At 40.1% G+C, this 21,445-nt stretch overlaps 2 protein-coding genes across 3 annotated transcripts; one reads left to right on the top strand and one right to left on the bottom strand.

Moving 5' to 3' along the window:
- Positions 1-3,493: 3,493 nt before the first annotated feature.
- LOC123974929 (keratin, type II cytoskeletal 8-like) lies at positions 3,494-6,963 on the bottom strand. Its single transcript, XM_046055961.1, has 9 exons — positions 6,674-6,963; positions 6,275-6,483; positions 6,083-6,143; positions 5,735-5,830; positions 5,431-5,595; positions 5,101-5,226; positions 4,520-4,740; positions 3,772-3,818; positions 3,494-3,666 (listed from the first exon to the last, which is right to left on the bottom strand). The coding sequence occupies exons 1-9, from the start codon at positions 6,935-6,937 to the stop codon at positions 3,584-3,586; spliced, it is 1,272 nt and encodes a 423-aa protein (XP_045911917.1). The 5' UTR covers positions 6,938-6,963; the 3' UTR covers positions 3,494-3,583.
- A 3,824-nt stretch (positions 6,964-10,787) lies between these two features.
- abtb1 (ankyrin repeat and BTB (POZ) domain containing 1) lies at positions 10,788-20,047 on the top strand. 2 transcript variants are annotated; one of them, XM_046055959.1, is made up of 12 exons: positions 10,788-11,032; positions 11,876-11,938; positions 12,030-12,085; positions 12,236-12,380; positions 12,467-12,626; positions 12,754-12,799; positions 15,012-15,128; positions 15,455-15,567; positions 15,682-15,780; positions 15,903-16,070; positions 18,111-18,311; positions 18,836-20,047. In XM_046055959.1, exons 1-12 carry the CDS (start codon positions 10,977-10,979, stop codon positions 19,040-19,042), a joined length of 1,431 nt encoding a protein of 476 aa, XP_045911915.1. In that variant the 5' UTR covers positions 10,788-10,976; the 3' UTR covers positions 19,043-20,047. The 2 variants fall into 2 exon arrangements, with proteins under 2 accessions (XP_045911915.1, XP_045911916.1); XM_046055960.1 differs by lacking the exon at positions 10,788-11,032 and adding an exon at positions 11,062-11,341.
- The last annotated feature ends 1,398 nt before the right edge of the window (positions 20,048-21,445 follow it).

Consider the following 21,445-nt stretch of genomic DNA (forward strand, 5'->3'; position numbering starts at 1 on the left):
ACTGTTTAATATTTTTTGACTCATCACTTATAAATGTATTGAGTAAAATGCATAGGAGTACTCATAATGCAACATACTGAACTGTGTCATCAGCTTTTGTCCTGGCTGGACTGTGGACATGGTGGTTGTAATCCAGGTCAGCCAGCATGGTCCGGTCAGTGTATACTGGTGAGAAGTACAGGGCTATGAAAGACTCAAACCTGCAGGTGACCTGAGGGCACAGTAGAAATAAAACATACAGGATTTTTTTACTTCTGGTAAATTTAGTAATGGCATAACGGCACCAGTTACAGTAAAAGGTTTTCACACAGTAGGTTTAGCTATGAACAATGTCAAATTATATTATAGGTAGCTTATATACCAGAAACACAGATACTTGGGGACCTTTAGCCATCATTGTTTATGTATACTAACGTTGAAATGTCTTTCTCATAACTACAAACACAAACGCTACATCATTTGTAAAAGAGTAACATACAGCCAAACATCAACTGCAGACACAAGATAATCACTCAAACAGATTAGATACAAGATAAAGATAACGTAAAGTTAGGTGTTAACATAGCAATATATGAATATAATATAACAATAGACCTATATGGTGAATAACTAAACCGGCGCAATCTACACCTACATCGTCTTCCCTATTGTTAGCGTCGGATAGCACAGCTCGAGCTGCTGTTTTCCAGCTCACCTACAGCTAGATAGAATTCATCGTCTTTGCTCTGGCTCCTACACCAGCCTGCACTCGTACCTGTCCAGCAGAAATAAAGCCACCACGGTGTGTCAGCCCCTCGGTGTTCTCGGTGTTGAAAAGCCACGCAGATATCCCCCACCGGTCTGACCGCTTCGCTCGTCAAGTCTGAGCGAGCTGACCGGGCACGCGCATGGGGGCAGCTCTTGTAGCAGCAGTGCTGGTAGCCATGGCAGCGAGGTAGAGTGACAGTCAGCCAGCCAATCATTGCACTCGGTCCGAATGAAACGAGTGGCTGTGTTTACTGCAGCGCTGAGAGGACTACAGACAGCCGATTATTATACTCTCTTTTTCAGTGCACCTAACTTTTTAATATGCATTGGTGTATATAGACAGTTTTAACAAATATGACAAAAAGTGTTTTAGAAGCAACTTGCCTACCCTGCCTTTAATAAAAAAAATAGGTGAATAAAAAATGGCATTACAAAACAAACAAAAAACAAAAACACTGCAGTGGACTGGAAAGTTGTTCCTCTTTTCAGATATACAGCTCACAGTCCCGATTCTCATAAAATGATTTGTTTATATCCTCCAGGTATGTGGGCGGGTCCTTTTTCCTCCACATGGCTTAGGTCCATAGTGATTGGTTGTTTGGTTGGTTTCTTCGTCACCCAATAAGGAAGGGTGTACCATTATTGTATTCATTTGGTCAGACAGACGAGCGCCGATCCCAGACGTGAAACTCCCCTTCAATCTACAGGAATAAGCAGTCTTTTGCTCTAAACTAATCATAGAGAACAACAGGGCTTGTCTACAAAATGGTTGACACCCTATCTTAAGTGTCAATGAAACAGTTAAAACAAAACAGTCCCTCTGGCTCTAAACAAAGAGGTGTCAGTTTTCTTCACATTACAAAGAGGATACAAACAATGGTTTAATCAACATTCTGATGCAATCCTCTGGCCTAAAACCCAGCAGGTTATATTTTTAGAAGACAGAGGACACTGAAATACCTTTGGTAAGAAATATCAGGTTTGTTGTAACTTTTTAAACTCTACACTAGTTGCTACTACTACTATTTATTCTGCAAAAGTATTTTTACTTTTGGAACTTATATATATTTGAACACTAATAAGAGCCATTTTCATACACTTTGCGTAGGCCTATACTTTAATTACATTTAGCTGATCATACGTATATGCGCTTTCACCATTTTAAATGCAGGACTTTTACTTGTCGTGGAGTATTTCTGCCCTGTGGTTTTACTTCTTCAACTAAAGAAAAATATGCTAGGAGAACTAAACTAAATTAAAAACTTGTAAATAACTTATTTCAAAAACAATATCCCAAAATACAAAAGGTACCTATACTTATATTTTACTTATATCAAATGTTGTTTATTTATTTATTGTCAAGACAAAATAATTCCCCATACTTTGAGTGTGTTGGAGCATAGGAAGTTAAAGTCACTAAACTTTCGCTGGAAAACTGCCCTTGAGGTCATGAAGTTCTTTTAAATTCATCTGCCAGGGTAAAGTGAGCTGTAATTTCTCCTAACCACTACTGGTCAGCTGTGGTCCGTAATGGAATAACATCGAGACTGTAAATCTGTGAGGGAATAAGCAGTTAAGCAAGAGGAGTCACAAGGGAAGTTCAAAAGAAAGGGTTTTCCTTTCCCCCAAAAATCATCACAACAAAATAAAGAAAAAGATTTGGGCTCATAAAAGAGGTCAAATAAACAGAGGGTAACTAAAGCTCTGAACATAAGAGACTCAAAAAATACAACTGACCTACTACAAAAGAAACAAAGGGGACTTATATATTGGCTGATCAGACCAATTTTGACACACAGGGGGAGACTAACCTTAACACTACTACATAAACTACAAATAATGGCAAAACCTACCTAAAAACTTATTCCAAAAGAAATGTAATGTTAGTTAACCTTAACTCAACAAAAATACTCAAATATAAATCTAATCCCCAAAATATCTAAGGAGAGAATAAAGCTACCCCCCGGACAGAACAAGCAGTGGTAGTGTCCAATTAGGCCACTTCCCCTATAAAGCTGCTCCTGCTCCAAGCACCACCCCTTTAAGACAGCAGACTTCCTGGATCCTTCCAGGGTGTGGAATCCAACACTGTTAAGCTCAAAACAAATAGTTATACAAAGAAAAACAATTCAAAAGTAACTAATGGTGTGTGCTCCAAAAAGATACTTTTGTATGTTCAACTAAATAAAGTATAATGTATGTAAAATGAACCAAGTGTCTTGTGATTTATTTGTAACTAAATAAATGTTTGCAACAAATGTATAATGTGTATGAAAAAAATATATAAACTAAGCCTAAGGAAAAGCAGCATACAAAAACAGCATAAACTAAGGACAAAATATAAGAGCATGAGGTTACCACTCTTAAACTGGTTGTGTGGCCATGGCTGTGGCCATCACAACATCTTTATATCACCACAGCGAGGTAAAAAGTTGAACCACAGGATTTTCAGGGGTTTAAGTTTTCCTCAAAGATCCCCTCTAGACAAGTTTGTTACCATATAAAATAATGTGCTTGAAATAATAATTTGGTTCTGATATAGTTAGTATAGTGCATTTCATGGGGATGTAAAGAGAACAACGAATGTCATGTCTACTTAATTACTATCCAAGAAAAAGGAACGCAAATGTTTGTTCAGGTTCACATCTTTATTTTTACACACAAAGTGGTAATTAATCTGACATGAAACAAAATGAGAAGAGAAATAAACAAATAATCCACACATCTGGCTCATTATTGCAATTGGTTTACTGTAGGTTACAAAAGGATTGATGTACATGTTGTCGCTATAATGAACCACCAGGTTAAAGTACTGCAGTGTTTTGTTTTTTCAGATTTAGTATGAAATGTTACGGGTCTCCACCTTTTTGATGACAAGTGCACCTGACTTTCGCGGCTGGGGGCTTTCAACTGGGATGGCTGTCGGGAAGAGAAAATACAAAAATTACATACACACACTGTGAGCTGCCACAGCAATCCTAATGCCAATGGTAATAAAATTCAGTTGAAAAATACAGTACTTACATTTAGTGGGCACCGTTTGGATGTTGACAATAGATTCCTGTCCAAGTCTACAGGAGAGAAAGCAGGAAATACACTGTAAGCATTGATGTACTGACAAAGTAAAAGGTTGTTAAAGGGGAACTCCAAACATTTTACACATCAAAGTCTGTTGTGGCAGTATGAGTGTGGAATGATCATTGCTGCCCCTTGTAGTCAGTGGGGGCAGTAATGAGCCCATTAAGGTTTGGCACACCACAGAACAGTGACAAGCGACACAGAGATGAGAATTTTGCTTTACTGGAAGTACTTTCAAAATTAAAGGACGAAGACTAAGTGGTTGGTTTGGCAATTATACTTCTGATTAACTGCCCAAACCCCACTAAAAGCCGCTTCCCTGAGCTTTTCTATGGATCCACCCAAGAGGATAGCGGCTCGAGGTTTTTCTGGTTACAATCGGATGGCTTGCGTTGCATTATGGGTAATGTAGGCGCCGGGTTTTGAGAAGGAAGGTGATATTGTGGAATAAAATGGACAATATCTCTGGTTCTGCTGAATTAATTTTGATAATATTTTAAACTGTAAATCGTGAGTCCCACAGTGTTATAGAGATGCAATGCTAAATTGGAGGATAACTAGGCTATTTTAAGCTGTGACCTCAAATTGATGACCATCATCAGGCAAACTAACTTTAGCCTAACATTGCCCTCCCTTAAAAGCATAAATTAGCCTGTAATCAGTGATACTGCTGAGATCTACCAGCACATCTCACCTTTCCTCCTCTCCTTCCAGCAGCTTCCTGTAGGTGGAGATCTCTATGTCTAGGGCCAGCTTGACATTCATGAGGTCCTGGTAATCTCTGAGTTGCTGAGCCATGTCCTGCTTGGCCCTCTGCAGAGCCAGCTCCAGCTTCCTGATGCAAGCCTTGGCATCCTGCACGGCCGCCTCCCCGCGCTGCTCCACTTCTGCTTCCTGGGCCTTAAGGTTGTCACGCTGGAAAATAGTATCAGGGATAGATGGTTTAAGCATTCAGTAAGATCTGAGCATGTCAATCACTCCTTGCAAGTAGATAATCGAAGATTAGTAATTACTTATGGGCTACTAGACAATCTGACTATTTCATAATAATTAAGAGTTAATGTGTTTAATGCAGCTTGAAGAAGAGTATTAATGTTGTAAAGCGTTGCTTTTTCTCCATGTAATGATTCCTTTTTGCACCCAGCTCTTCACTGATTTGTAGCACCCATCAAACTTAAGGCTTATTGTATTATCCAACACATTTTAACAACAAACAACAAGTCCAGTTGCCTTTCACTTTCAACATATCAGACACTCTATAAACCTTTCCCTCACCTGTGCTTTTACTGCCAGGATCTCATTCTGCAGGCGGCTGATCATTCGGTTTAGCTCAGATATTTCCCCCTTGGCGCTGCGCAGCTCATTGCCGTACTGATCGGCCTCAGCAGCCATCTGATCAAACTGGTGCCAGCAGATATCAAACAGAGGAACACACATGAAGAGATCAGTAATTATTAGGTCTGACAAGGGTGTTTCCTGGCAAAAACACTGGGTATTGTAATAGATAGAGCTTTGGTTAACCTGTTTAAGACCTGTTCTATTACAATAAACAGCAACATTATTATTAACGTTAGATCTAGGGTCATGTATTTTTTTATTCTCTACCTTGTTCTTGTGCCAGTTTTCAGCTTCTTCACGGCTGCGGGCGGCAATGTCCTCATACTGAGCCTTAACCTCAGACACGATCTGATCCATGTTCAGGCCTCGGGAGTTATCCATCTGCACCACCACAGAGGTCTCCTTAAGGCTCTCTTGCAGCTCGCGTAGCTCCTTTTTATAAAACAGTACATACAGCAACCGTAAGAAGATAAAATTCAGAATACAAAACAAGCTCACATAGTGTATATATATTTTCTTTCATTTAATATCTTTGACATTTTGAGAAGATTTTGAGTGAATGGTTAATTACCGCATCATACAGAGCCTTGTGGAAGTTGTATTCATCAGTGATAAGAGACACCTTGTCGTCTAGATCCACCTTGGCCAGATAGCCTGCGTCCACATCCTGCAGGCAGTCAGTATAAAACAACCTTTTCTCAGTGCTTAACCTTTTACATTTTACCATAGCAACATGGAAAGTTTTTGTAGCCCAACACGGAAAATTATTAGTAGAGAAATTACTTATAAAACTGTGAATTTCATCAGTTAATACAAATGGTTCAGAGCTTAATCTGAGTTTTAAAAAACATACTAGTCACCAGTGTGACACCTAAAGAAAACAAGAATCTATGATAGCCATCATGACTGCATACTGTACCTTTTTGAGCATGACAAACTCATTCTCTGCTTCATTCCTCTTGTTGAGCTCATTCTCATACCTGAAACACCCCACACATATCAGCTTATTCAGATCTTATCACTATGAACTTCAATACCAAATGTCTAAAACTCCACTCAAGTACACAGGCTTGACTGTGGCTCAGTTTCTGTCGCAAAAAAAGTGTCTTACTTTGTCTTGTATTCGTCCACCTGTTTGTACATGGCATTGTTCTCCATGTCAAGTCTGTGTTTGTCATTGTTGATAACCTCCAGTTGTCTTTGCAGGTTGATGATGTAGGACTTAAGCATGGGCTCAATGTTAGAGGCGGCGACGGTCTGTCCCTGCAGCATATTCCACTTGGTCTCCAGTAGTTTGTTCTGCTGTTCCAGGTGTCTTACCTGTAGCATGACGAGGACGTACCAGCCAAATCAAATTCTTTCTAACATCTTTTACAGAGATCGTGTAAGTCATTTAAATGCCAATTCAAAGGGTAATAATGGATTTAAGTAGATTATCAGGATTATGAAAGTGATTAAAATCTGACACTCAAGATTGATCAGTAAGAGTTACAGTGAAATTTCCTCTAACCTTATCAATGAAGTTGACAAAACGGTTGTTGAGACCCTTGATCTGCTCTTTCTCCTGGTTGCGAACAGCTTGGATGGTGGGGTCGATGTCTATCTTCACTGGAGTCAGCAGGCTCTTGTTGATGGTCACGGCTGTAATCGGGGCCGCCTGGTTAGCCCCAGAGCTGATCTTGGAGGCAGAGTAGGAGCCCATGGACATGCTACTGAAGCCCCCTGAGGACATGTGAAGTCTTGGATAGGTGCTGCGTTTGCTCCTGAGACTCATGGTAGTGCTGCTGCAGAGGATGGAGAGGTCAGGCGCTGGTCGAGCTCTGTTTTGCATCTCACTATCTCTTGGGTGCTACTTTATAGGAAGGTCTGGGTGTGGTGTGATACTCAAGTTATTTCACTCCTAAATGTGGGTAAACCAGTCTGACGCATGCCACCTGTTCTCCCACCTACCCCCTCCGAAAACGTATTGTTTTTGTTGTTATGCTGGAATTCATGCCTGCTCTGCAGCTTAAGGTGTGTTGCAATTGAGCAATACAGTTTAAGTGTTTTCTAGAGGGAAGCACTGGGGTCTGTACAAAATTAGAAAGTACAGGCAGTACTGTGATCTAAGAAGTCATCGATGAGTTAATATTATAACATTTGTGTTTCAGTTTTCTACCTTTTCCTGTCAGACAACAGTTACTGATCACAGAAAAAAAGTAGATTAAGTCAAAATGTTTTAATTACTGCTACAGACACAATGTTATACTGCTATTTTCGTTTTTTTTAATGTCATGTCATTGACCACTGTTGTGAAAGTCGGTTGTAAACAAAAAACAGGGCAGTCTTTGCTTCTTTTTTTTTTTCAAAATAATAATAAGAGCTTGATTGGTCTAGCACTTTTCAACACAGGTAAGGAAGTGCTTTACAAAAATAAATAGAAAACACAAACAAGTCAAAATAAAATTAAAGATAAAAATAGGCATCACACAGTAAAAGAAGTGAGGTAAAACAGGGAACTGACTGCAAGCCTGATCTCCTCTGGCAGATTGTATCAGAGTGTAGGGTCCTGGACAGCAAAGGCCATGTCTCCTTTGGTATTTAGCCTAGACCTTGGAATGACTAGTAACGCCCTGCCAGAGTGTTCTCAGTCTGCATTCTGTCTCTTGAGGGCGATGAAAGGAGATGTAGAAAGGAGATAACTCATGCCTTAAATAGTAGTAATAAAACAATTTTGAAATCAATCACCTAAAATAAACTGACAGCAGGCGCAAGAATGCTAAAACTGGGGTGACATGGTGACATTTGCCAACTTTAGGCGATGGATTGATTTCTGACTTAGACAGGTGTAAGGGGACTTATAGTAATCGAGGCAGGGAGATATTTCTCAAATGATTAAAAACACAAGTCCTGTTCAAAAACTACTCCAAGATTTCTTGCTGAGGGCTTACCATAAGTTTACATTTACATTTACATTTACATTTACTCATTTGGCAGACGCTTTTATCCAAAGCGACTTACATTTGAGGAACAACATACAAGCATCAACAGAGCATTAAATACAGATCAATTGACAATACAGACAATAAGTTGCTAGTTCACCTAGGTTTGACATGATTTCAATTCTGTTTGTTGGGGTATCAAGTACAATGTTGTGGAGGGTTGCTATGTTAGACTGGTCACCAGGTCTGACTGGAATACGGAGCAGTGTGCCAACGGAGTAACAGTGAAACTGGACATATTTGTGGATGTCACCAAGAAAGAGCATATAGCTGGAGGATAAAATGGCGCCTAGAATTGAACCCTGGGACACCATAGAGCATGTTCGTGGGGGATGAAACTGAGCTAGTCATTCTCACAGAGAAACATCTACTAGATAGGTAGGACCTGAACCGGTTTGAGGCCACATCAGTGATTTCTGCCCACCTTTGCAGTGGAAAAGTAAGTCAACTGCAGCAATGTATTTCTTCATTAAGGCCTTCATCAAGCTAAACTAATAAATGTGGAGTTGGCAGGCCTTCCATTTGCACGCTGCTTTGTGTACCTGCGTACAGGGGACTTTAGAAATTGTTTTGGTTCATGGTTCTGATCTCCCTCTCCCTTTTGACACCAGTCATCACCTTCCTACAGACCAATAACTTGTATAACCAGGTTAATTTCTGGAGATTTTATCATGGCGGTGTGTCACTGAAGCTGTGCCACTTGCACAACATCAATATATTTATGGTAGGTACAGGTGGGAGGAAAATATATGCGAGAGACCGTGTGTGCAAAGACATCACACAGTAAAAGATCAGCAATGATAATAATGGTTTAGTTTTGGGAAGGCGTGGTGATGTGATTTTTGGGAAGCAGCCAAGAGGAGACAAAGGGTGGGTGGGTATCAGGAACACGGAATCAGTGGCAGTGTGCAGTATAAAGTGTGAAAATGAAAATGACGCATTGTTAATTCCTCAGACATGCCACAACAATAAAAGGCATGCGTTACCCAAAATGCATCCTTTCTTTCATCTTAACTGCACACTTCTGCATTACTGAGAGGTTTTGTCTTACAACATCATAGATTCACCTAGATTCATAAACACTCATAGGCCTATTTTTATTTTACACCATCACACCAGTTATAGGGCCTATAAATTAGCATTTAACAGTGTTGTAACATGGCTACTTTCTCAAGTCTTACATCCCAACATAAATGACATACTGGGGGATTTCAATGGCAGATGGTGTGTATGTCACCCAAAAGGAAGTTAAGAAAAAATGTATTCGCAGTGCAAGAATTTCCAATGGCTGGTGGGTGATGACTTGGACACCATTGCAAATACATCGAATTAACACAACGACTGGCATGTGAACATTAAAACTCCATTTATGCAAATCCAGAAGAGATGGTTTTATTTTCTGAGGAATCAATTTGTGGCAGGGTTATTTCTGTCAGTAAGAAACTGTACATATTGTCATTGTATATATGATTTAACTGTAATTTACTCTAGCCTGTCACCGAGAGACATGGTGTGACGTAATTGAAACAACGCACTTTTAGGCTACTTGATGTTTAGTTGTTTTGACATTTACAGTGCAGTGTTGCCTCTCTGAAAGGCGGGAGTGCAAATAATGAGAGGGAATGCTTGGAATTAGGGAGTGTTACTTGTAATTCAATTGTACAGCCCAACTTCAAGGGTTTCCTTGTTAATTCTTTCCATGCTTTAAATTTATTGCATGCTGTGTCTATTAAACTACTTACTATGTGTGTTTTTGTTTGTGTGTTTTTTTTTATTCGAAGAGTTTGCAGGTTAACAGCAGCTGACCACTGGTTTCATCAAAGCTGTTTTATTTTTTATTTCATCATCATTTGTATGATTTGGAATTTGCATAGCAAAAATGTAGGCCTATAGGAATTATGGTTTCAGACCCTTTAATTGTGATTTAATGAGTGTAGTGTGTTGGCCAAATGGTGGAATGAACAGGGGCGAGTTCAGCGCAGACAAAACGTAGCAAAACGTTTTTTTCAACGGAAACGGTGGTGCCCTGAACACCCTGTTGTGTACGCAAGCGCACTGCATTTTCCTGGCTTTTTAACGCCGTTGTGTTTACAAACTTGTTGCAGTTGATTGGGTAACACATGAGACACGCCCATCAAACCTGAGAAAACATACCCCGAAGCCCGTTGCAGAACGTTGCGCAACGTAATATGAAATCAATGAACTTTGATAAAACCAAAAGTGAAAAAAAAAACAGCAAGGGGGGGCTATTTGTGATTCAGTTGTATAGTAGTAAACAGTTGTTGAACACACACACAAGGTTGATATAAACTTTTCTTATTTTGTACAGTCTATGCTATGATACTATGAAACATACAGTGACGCGTGCTGCATTCAAGTGAGGCGTGTGAGCTCCGTTTAACACGAACTCATTCACAGTTACATGTCTGGTTGGAAACGACAACATATTTGACTTATTTTAAAATTGGGTTTAGACCTTAGGTTTAGACGGTTGATATTCACGCGATGTAGAAAATAAAAATAAATTAAGCAGTAGTCTACGTAAACGTTTGTTGCTGAAGAATAGTACACGACTGCCTTGTGATGCGTCATGAGTTTAACGTTATTCTCCACACCAAGTTAAGGGGGCACTGTAGTCACGTGACTGCTAGTCCAAAACACCGAGGACCCGATCAGCTTGTAAACAACTGAGCAAGGAGGTGTGACAGTCCGCCAGCGAACTTTCTCAGCGTCGACCGAGCAAAGAGTAAAGCTACACCAAATCATCGCTCACCTGTCCGGTAGACAGGCCGTTTCAATGCATTACAGAAGACCGAAAACACCGCGGGGATCATGGATGTGTACGATTTGTTTAGTAGTTGCAGAAAGGGCGACATTTGTAGAGTCAGGTAACCAGCGGCTCAGCTGACGTTGTTATGGCTTGGTTGTCTTTGCATGTGTGCTGAGAGCTCGTTTAATTTCCTTAACATGGCTGCAGTTGCAGCAGCGCTGTTATTTTCCGTTTTCCTCAGACCTCTCTTACAAAACATAAGCCTGTTTTTATTTGGCCTCCTCTGGACTGCGAAACCCAAAGCTTTCTGCATTGTCTTGCAAATAAATAGGAGGTAAACACGGAAGCTGGGTTGCTAACATTAGCTTTGGTGAACCAGCTGACGATTGTAGGCCAAGTGCTCAGTTTCCACATGCAACGTAGTTAGGTAAGATACTGCACTATCTGTCAGTGTCGGGTGTTTAACATGATGGTATATGGGTCATTTACTGCTGCCTGCTATAACGTTACAGCTTAGCTACATTGTGATTGATATAAAAGTCACTTCCTCTGCTTTGGGACAGCCTGGTATGTCCTGCTGATAATGAAAAGAGCAGTAATTAGTCAAGCCAAGTCAGTGCAATACCCTGCTTAACTATCCAGCTAACCGCAAATTTCTCCATCACTGCAGCATATAGGATCTATCATATTACAAATAAAAATGTCTGTGTTTCCATGGTGCTGATGACAGCAGCAATTGACGTGGAATACGAAATCCAAAATCAAAGGGGTCATCAAACAGAAGTAGACCTGCATATATTGTTATTTGTATACAGCTGTATGTCACACACGCTTGCTCCTGTGTGATGCTCCCATTTGATTGTCAATGACACTGTTTGTAGTCAGTGGTTAGTTTATGACTTTGTAGTACATTACTGTAACCACTCACTTCAACAATGACTCTTTTCTTTTCTCTCATAAGATACCTTGTTGAACAAAGAGACGTGGACCTCAATGTAAGAGATAAATGGGACAGCACCCCTTTGTAAGTACAATTTAGGCAAGCAGCCTGATTCTCTGGCTAACACACCATCATTATCGTAACAACTTAAAATGTCAATGTCCTTGTTCTTTAGGTATTATGCTTGTCTCTGTGGTCATGAGGAGCTGGTCCAGTACCTGTTGGCTAGTGGTAAGGCTGAAATTATACTGGAGTGCTGGTACCTTTTTGTTTGTTAAGTGATGCAAACATTATAAAACACTAAACAATAAAACAGCTGTGGCGAGATGTCATTGTAAAATGTAGTATAATTGAGTCTTTCCCCCTTCGCTTTGCTTTCAGGTGCCAAGTGTGAAGCCAACACGTTTGATGGCGAGAGGTGTATGTATGGCTCTCTGAATGACTCTGTTCGACGCCTGCTCAAAGATTATAAGTGTGTCAGTGTCCGCGCCATGCAGCGGGATGATTTTAACTACTTTCTGCACATGTAAGAAAGCCTGTTGTTGTATGTAAACCTGCATACAACCCTTGCATTCCTCCATCTAATCCAAATTATGTGTGTTTTTGCTTTAGGTTACTGGAGCAGGGGCAACACAGCGACGTCAAGTTCCTGGTTCATGGACAAATATTTACAGCCCACCGATGTGTTCTCAGTGCCCGCTCAGAGTACTTCACTGATATGTTTGAGACTAAATGGAAAGGAAAGAACTTGATCACCCTCAAACACCCTTTGGTAGATAAGAATATATATTCTGGATGATTAATTCTGTGTTGCTCTGTGTTATTAGATAATTGTGTCTTATATAAATGCATATTGTGTCTGTCTATATCTGTGTGGATAAAAGCGGTTTTGATTTCAGGTCAACCCTGCAGCCTTTGGAGCCATTCTGCAATATTTCTATACAGGTGTGTGTTTATTAGAGCTGCAAATATTCAGGCTACATTTTCAAAAGTCCCATATAATTCTCAATTTTAGGCTCACATTTTATTTTGTGTCTACTAGGAAATGTTTACATGCTTATTATTATTTTTATTATTATTATTATAATATTATTTTTCTCATACTTTCCATTGCTTCAGCACCTCTATTCTCTGTTTTAGCTACTGTCTCTTTAAGGCCCCCCTCCCTAAAAGCCCACTGACTTCTTCATTAGCTAACTCTTGGAAGCTGTTTTTTTAGTGAAACTGGATCATATTTTATGGAGAAAATATTTTCTGGTTTTCTCTCTGATGTCCTCTGCCTCAACTTTCAGTGATTTATAGAGTTTCCTGATGGATAGCTTCACATGTTAGAAGTTACATTAACCACTAACTACTGTTAACGGTACCTGCCGCATAGGTAGTTAGCTCAGTTAGCCGTGCAGCTAGCTGTCCTAGTAGATCACTCTAGCAGGAATAGAAGCTTGGTGCACTGGGGGTGTGTTGGTGTTCACACCTGAAACGTTACACCCAGTTCAGGCAGAGCCAGTACAGTTAGCTGTACCTAGCTGTATCTGTAGCATTAGCAACAAGTAAAGCTATCTGTCCATCAGGAAACTCCGTAAATCACAGAGAGTTGTGGCAGAATAGCCGGAGGAGATCAGAGGGAAAACCAGGAAATATGTAACTTTCCTTCATAAAAGGACTTTCTGCGAGACATACTGAACAAACTCTAGCTCAGCGATGGAATGACTGCTTGGTGTTGTATTGGAAAAAGGTTGGACAGTGGGGGCTGAGATCAGTGTATTCAGTACGTGTTTAGTGGGCAGGGCCGTGTGGTAGACTGAAGTGCAAGAGGAGGTCTTATGCTATACAGATCTCTCCATGACATCATGAAGGGAGACAAATTCAAACGGTGTGTTTGCACACATTTCCTGAACAACTGAGCTGGAAAAAAAGAACGAAAGATGTTTTTTGCTCGTAGTTTTTGCTCAAAAACGAGAGAAAGTGCATTTTGCATAATATGGGACCTTTAAGACTTTGCAGGAATATTCAGGCAGTACTATTTTTTTTTTTTATGTGTCAGTAACAAAGATTTATGTCTGTTGAGATCCTAGGTCATCTAGGTCATAGATATTCAAGGAGGGTTAAATCAAGGGCAACTGGACTTGATTGAAGATACTTCAATAGTAGTAATAGTATACAGGAAACCCATACACACAGTCCAATACTTACTCTGACTCTCACCACCTACTGAAGCATAAGCCGCGCATTATCAGAACCCTGCAACACCAAGCTGATAACATACCAAGTGCCCAGACCAAGAGATAGACCGTAAACACCTGACTTGCAGCTTGTAGATATCCAAACTGGACCTTTTATGGGGAAGAAAACAGCCACAAGATCCAGGAAGAACACCGGCGCTACGGGTGATGAGGAAAAGAAGAATAAATGCAACAACATCTTAAGTCCATAAGGTGTCTGGAGTATCACAGAAGAATTTTCAACAAGCACCACATCCCTGTGTTTTTTAAACCCAACAACAAGCTAAGAAAAAGACTGGTCCACCCAAAAGACTGCACACCAAAACACAAGAAAAAAAATCTAGTGGACACTGTCCAGTGCAGTGAGGAATTCACAGGCCTGTATATCAGGGAACTTAAACAACCACTACACAAACGGCATGGCTCAGCACAGAAGCTTATGTCAAGACTCAGCTGTTTACCTGCGCCTGAAGGACATGGGACGCTCTTTCGAACCAACCCCATTTATATCCCCCACCTACAATGCTGTCCTTACATCCCTTCCCAGGATATTAAACAAACATTTGGCCTCGTGATGATGCCAACGACGGTCGTTCAGACAAGGCCTCAGGTGACTCCAGTGACCATGACTGTTGTTCCAACAGCTAAGAGCACTAACAAACCAAGTGGTATCCATCACCTTGATGAGAGGCGAAACATCTTCTAGTATCTTCAATAAGTCCAGTTTCCCTTGATTTAACTCTCCTTGGATAAAAAAGATTTAGATCAAATTGTGTATCATGAAGAAATTGAATGCAGTCATGTAATATTTTTCTATAACATACAAACCACTGTGCTCACACTGGTCTACTGTATATGTAGTCTAGGGGAAAAAAACAGTTGAATTAAAAAGTCTTAGGAGCTCTTTTCATCAGTTTTTTCCCTTAATGTTACAGGACGAATGGATATTGATATAAGCCTTGTGGAGGACTCCAGACGACTTGCTAAACAGTGCAAAATGGCAGACCTAATCGAAGAGCTGGAGAATAAATGCAAACAGGTGTATGAATTTGGTAAGACAATACTCTTGGTCTATGTTCACACTGATTTTTTTCCTCAAGGTACAGAGTCACAAAACGGTCAACAAAAATTAAGGGTGATACAACTGTTGAATAGCAGGTATGTTGGCATACAACCCAGCCACCCAGCCAAGCCAGGCTTTATGTCTCCCAGGAACTTTATTTAAAAAAATTGTGTATGTGTGTTACCAGTGTAATACACACATCTTTTCAGATAGTCTCAAATACCAAAACATTTTAACTGTAGTGTCTCATTAAGCTCTCGACCCTTTTTATCTTTTCCACATGAGTGATGTCTGTCTTCTTTCCTCAAACTGAAGTGTTCAACAAGCCAGGAGTCTGTGTGAAAGTTCTCAGCCTGGAGCCTAACAGCTGTCAACTTCAAGATGAGATGGCTCAGTTAGCAGACTGTGCACTTCCCACTGAATTAAGGGTAAGGACGTGATGGTAAAAAAAATTATGGACACTAATCAACCAACACCACTATAGCTGCTATTCTAACATTTTTAATAAGACTATTTTGACTTTTTTTGTGGATTCCCCCCAGGTTGGATTTGGTGAACTTCCCTTTAACAGAGTCGACTGCTTCCCTACTTATCCTGACATCTGCTTCAGAGTTGATGGTTACAATTTCTTGTGTCATAAGGTACTAATTACAAGTCTCACACAGCCTTCTTCTGTCACATTACAGACCCTCACTCCCTTCCTAGATCCTGTCAAATGAATATTAGAGTTTTATTCTGTGTATGTGTGTTTGTGTCACTCCAGGCGTTCTTCTCTGGACGTAGTGATTATTTTAAAGCCTTGCTGGAGGACCACTTCAGTGAAGGAGAGCAGCTGCAGTCCCAGCCCAGCACCCCAGTGATTACTTTACACAACATTGCCCATGAAATATTTGCCAACATCATGTATTACATCTACACTGACGACACAGAGGTCAGTGCCCAATTTCTTCTCTACAATACTGTTTCCAAAAAGGTTGGCGTGCTGTGTAAAATGTAAATACAAACAAAATGTGATGATGTGCAAAACATTGAAACCAAGTATTTAATTGTCAACAAAAGACTGGAAAAGTTGTGAAAAGCACAGCTGGTGGAACATCTCACAATTAATTAGGTCAACTGGCAACAAGTTAATAACATGATTGGGAGAAAAAGAGCATCCCAGTGTTTCTGAAGTAAAGACGAAGAGGGGTTCACCACTCTGTGAAAAGTGCAAAGAGGACTGAGGCGAAGTGAAAAACTGTCCTGTAGTCTGACAAGTCAAACTTTACATTCTCTTACATTTACATTCTGAAATCATGGACCACATGTCCTGCAGGCCAAAGAGGAGAGGGACCATCCGGGTTGTTATAAGTGCACAGCATAAAAGCCAGCATCCAGCATCAGTATGGCACGGGTAACTTGCACATTTGTGAGGGCACCATTGATTTTGAGCGATTTATACAGCTTTTGGAGCAGCATATGTTGCCAAGTAGGTGACATCTTTTTCTATTTCATCTATCTATTTCAGCTAGACAATGCCAAACTACATTCTGCACGTGTTACAACAGCATGGCTCTGTAGTAAAAAAAAAAAAAAAAAAAAAGACTAGGTGCTAAACTGGCCTACCTGCAGTCCCGACTTGTCATCCACTGAAAATGTTTGGCGGTCATGGAACGTAAAATACAATAAAGGAGACCAGACTGTTGAGCAGCTGGAATCCTACATCCAGCAAGAATGGGAAAACATTTCACATTCAAGATTACAGCAGTTGGTCTCCTCAACATGTGACTCAACACAGTAGTAACCTTGACAAACTTTTTTTAAACACGTTGCTGGCCTAAAATTCTAAATTGGTATATAATTTTCCAAAAACAATACATTTTCTCATTTTCAACATTTGATAAGTTGTATTTGAGCTATTTTCAATGAAATATTTGGTTCAGTGCACATCATCACATTTTGTTTTTTATTTACATTTTACACAGCGTTCCAACTTTTTGGGAAATGGAGTTGTATTTTGTGCAACTGTTTATCAGGGATGCAAACCTGTCATTCAGTGAGAAAATTTCAAAACAGTTTCTTGTAAGTCTGGTGGTTTTAAAAAAAAAGACACTAAACGGACGGATCACTTTTACGTATCAATTAGTAGCTGATAAACTGGTTTCCTACTGCTAGGTATGAGCCTATTAAAAAAGTTGTACAGTGGTGTCAAAAAATAAGCAGTTTAACTGTTGATTTTTTTTAACTTACTAACCAAGCTCTTTCTGTTGTGTTCCAGTTACAAAATAATCAATATATTTATATTAACAGTGGATCAAATGATGACTTTGATGGTTTTCCAGCCTGTTTTGATTCTTTCCCACTGCTCTTATAGCATTTTCTACCATAGGAGGAAGCTGTTTTTAATGAAAAAGCTCTAAAAACTCAATCTATCTGCCCAGCAGTAAACAGCAGACAGACACAGTAAGCGACTAGCTGGTGAATGTAGTGGAGCATTGAGCAGCTAAAGAGCCAGATGTTTCCCTGAGGAGTTGGTGGAGACCAAAAGATGATTGAAAATTGGACTTGAAACTCAACTTCAAATGAATGCTAATGTTGCTCCATGTCTGCTGGCTGTTCACCATAACAACTTACAAGGTAAAATAATATGTCAATGTTGTGTTTACAGCTTGTTTTCCCCAGTTGTTGCAGGTTTAGAATTGAAAAGAATTAATGCACCCCTTCCAATAAATCCTTAGTGTTTCTTCAGATTTTCACACCTTGACAGGTTTGCATCCTTGACCTATGTAACATACTAAATATTTAAACTATATATTTTGTGGAAACACTTACCAAAGGTGATTGTGAACACAAACAAACTCATGTACAAAAGACAGAAAAGTAGCCCCGTTGTAAGGATGCCATGTTGATCTGTTCATAATGCATTGGAGAATGAGAATGAAATGTTCATCATTATTATCTGACAGCTGACTGGATATTTCTTTATGCCCAGCTAACATCAGAGAACGTGTTTGATGTGCTGTGCGTGGCTGACATGTATCTGCTCCCGGGGCTGAAGCGTCTCTGTGGGAAGACGCTCGCTAAGATTACGTGCGAGGACAATGTTCTGAACATGTGGAAGACGGCAAAGCTTTTCCGTCTCTCTCGGCTGGAGGACCACTGCACAGAGTTCATGGCCAAGATCATTGATCGGGTGGGTGACTGTGTTGACATTGGAGGGTGCTTTATTTTGGCTGGGTAACAATAGGGTGCCTCGGATATTGCAGCAGGTGGCTGAAGTGCACACAAAAAAGCAACATAAAGGGCAAGCCAAAAAGGAAATACAAAGACATAAGAGGAAGTCACAAAAATCTTAGTTTGCAAAAGTAAAAATATTTAAACACCAGGAATGAGAAATAGGAATAAAACAAAATGTCACATATTAACATGTCAGCATTACTATCTTTTAGAAAATGTTTTGCTGTCATGTTGATGGTACTCACTGCCTCTTGTATATCTGTCAACACCATTATACCGAAAGTCACAGTAAAGAAAGACCTTTGAGGCCATATAAGAATACTTTTTGTTGTGTCTGAGGGCCACATGATCCCAGTCTTCGCAATTTAACACCCGTGAGCCAAGGTGTCGATGTTGTGTATGTCTAGTGTCAGTTGCGCTCACTTCCGCCCCTCAGGATAAATCACACCTGTGTTAACCCGTCCAACCTGTCTGTCACAGCTGGTGGAGCAGGACGAGTTTGCAGAGATCATCAAAGAGGACGCTGCATCGTTGGAGGAGCGACACGAGACCGACTCCGTCCCCTTGGTGGATGACATCCGCTACCACATCGCCAGCAACGTGCAGACTTACAGCGCTATCGAGGAGGCCAATCAGAAGCTAGAGGCCTTGGAGGAGCTGCTCTCCAGCATTAATATCGAATGCTGAGGTCTCGGCAGGTTGTGCTTTGTGGCTTCAGCTGCTGTGGAGTTTGAAGTTTTTAAGGTGTATACTTTGGGAAGGGGACATATGAAAAAAAACATATGCTTCTGTGTGTTTGGAGGTTTTATTTTATTCACAGCATATTATACAGAGTGTATATTTTCAGTGGATGTTCTCATGTTACAGAGGCATTTTCAGAGAAAGCTGTTTATGTTGTCTGTTTAAAGATTGTTCGAGTAAGACTCGAAATATTAAGTTCTGTAAGGAAAATTGTGAATTATATATTTACAACAGAATATCTTTGAATTGCACATGCATGAATTTATTATAGATATATTATTTGTAGCTGCTAAAGTTTTAACTAGCTGCTTATTTAGCTTTTTTAAAATGTAGTTTGGCCCCATAAAAGTTCAGCACCAGCCCTCATGTCGAAACTCCCTGTCATTGGAGTTATTATATTATTATTATTATTACTAGTGTATTCTAAAAGAAAGAGCCAGTGCGAGTGCATCCCATGCACTGACACATGCTTGATAACGGAGTAAAAAGATGAACACTGAAGTATATGTTTACGTCATTCATCCAGAATATAATTTTAACCTTTAACTTCTTATTTTAAGTAGCCTAACGTAGAATATTTCATGATGTGCAGAAGCAGGCAACTTTTATTTTGATTGGATATGGCTGCTGCTCAATGACACCCCTCAAGTATGAATACTTACACTTATCCCCCTTAAACATATCCCAGCCCTTTGTTTAAATGGAAAATGGAAAGGCATATTCTTTCCTGCTGTCTTGTGTGACAGCAAACTTCTCTTATCCAGTGTATGCACAAGAAAATAAAGCTCTTACCAAACTGTTTGCATGTAAAATTCACCATCACCGCAGGGAAATATTAAGATTTGTTTTCAAGATGGTGATTTCCTGTTTTCAGTGTCACCCTGCTTTTATAATAATGGATAAACAGTTGTTCTCGGTTTTGGCAATTAAACGTGGCATAGCAAGCATGAATAGTGTTTTTTTTCAGTTTGTCATTGTGGTTTCATTAAAAGTACATTTCTTTTACTTATAGAATTCATCATGACATCTAACCAAACTAGCGTCATGGCTCTATGGTGTCTGACCATCCACCAATTTGGTCAAGACTTAAAGATCTCAACAACTACTGAATGGACCGCCATGAAATGTGATTCAGACATTACGCCTCACACGATAATCTCTTAACTTTTCACCTAGCGCCATCATCTGGTCAAAATTTCATTTTCTGTGAACAAATTAAGTTTAAGTGTAGGAAGCCCCCTAAAGATGGCGCCATTTCTCTACTTACCAGTGTGGTTGTGGTGAGTCTTCACCACAGGATGTCTGTTTTAGAAGAAACACACCTCCTCATGCATTGTAGGAAACAAATAAATCTGTCATCCAGGTCTCTGAATTCATGGGAATATTTTCTGAATGGGGCTGTTTTTCAAATACCCCATCTATCACAAGTCTACAAAGGTGTGAAGAAAGACAGGAAATAGTTAGCAGTGATTTAATGTGTGCGTCAGTGTACTTGCATCATAGTTTATAATTGGGAGTCCCTGTGAGCTCCATCACTCTCATTTCAAAGAGTCTTGGCGGTGAAGACAAAGCTGTACATCACCTTAATGGAGCCCGGAGGTTAAGAACAGTGGGTAAGCTCAAATCCCAACAGGGAGTACGCTGTGGAGCAGAGCTGCTGTTAGAACACATTAAAGTGCAGTTCAACCAAAACGTCCATCCTTTGGACAACAAAACCCTTGGCTTCCAGCCCAGCGTCTTGAAGGCTTACATATTGAAAAAGACTAGAATAAACAACACAATTAGTTATTGCCCCAGCAAGTATCTTTTACAAATGTTGAATGGTTGTTTCTAAGCAACTCTGTGTGGTTTCGGTCTTGGGTGGGAACGTCCAGTTTATTGCGTTTTAGATTGACATCACACCAAGCTGACAAGTGGATATTGATGCTCTGTACAAGAATAACTTATTTTTTTCATAACTTTACTCAATTTCCATGGAGACTGTAGTCAAACCCATCGGCGTCGCCAGGTCATTTTTTAGCCCCGGATGTTATGACTGTAGTCTCGAATGTAACTCAACAACAGCAACAAAAATATTTTCCATGTTAATATGCAATAATCTTTATGACGCAGCCTCTCTCGCAGGTCTTCAAAGAGCACAGGCTACTCGCAATAATATCGCTACATTTTGTTTAAAGTTCAAGTAACGTGACCCCCCCACCCTTACTAGCCTGCCTGCGTTTAGAGAGAGAGAGAGAGAGAGAGAGAGAGAGAGAGAGAGAGAGAGCGCACTGCGAACAGCTTCAGGGCTTGTCCGCGACTTCTGAATTGTCCCCAGCAAAATTTTAATCATTACATTTAAATATAAAT

Source organism: Micropterus dolomieu, linkage group LG08 (assembly GCF_021292245.1).
Source record: "Micropterus dolomieu isolate WLL.071019.BEF.003 ecotype Adirondacks linkage group LG08, ASM2129224v1, whole genome shotgun sequence".
NCBI classification, from domain to species: Eukaryota; Metazoa; Chordata; class Actinopteri; order Centrarchiformes; family Centrarchidae; genus Micropterus; species Micropterus dolomieu.

What these genes read in the sequence shown, in the direction of transcription:
- LOC123974929 (XM_046055961.1), bottom strand. Translation starts at nt 6,937, where the DNA reads ATGAGTCTCAGGAGCAAACGCAGCACCTATCCAAGACTTCACATGTCC. An exon ending in GTGGACGAATACAAGACAAA is followed by an intron (nt 6,144 to 6,274) that starts GTAAGACACTTT and finishes GGGGTGTTTCAG; the next exon opens with GTATGAGAATGAGCTCAACA. An exon ending in TCCTGGCAGTAAAAGCACAG is followed by an intron (nt 4,741 to 5,100) that starts GTGAGGGAAAGG and finishes ACTATTTTCCAG; the next exon opens with CGTGACAACCTTAAGGCCCA.
- abtb1 (XM_046055959.1), top strand. Translation starts at nt 10,977, where the DNA reads ATGGATGTGTACGATTTGTTTAGTAGTTGCAGAAAGGGCGACATTTGT. An exon ending in TCTGCAATATTTCTATACAG is followed by an intron (nt 12,800 to 15,011) that starts GTGTGTGTTTAT and finishes TTAATGTTACAG; the next exon opens with GACGAATGGATATTGATATA. An exon ending in TCTACACTGACGACACAGAG is followed by an intron (nt 16,071 to 18,110) that starts GTCAGTGCCCAA and finishes CTTTATGCCCAG; the next exon opens with CTAACATCAGAGAACGTGTT.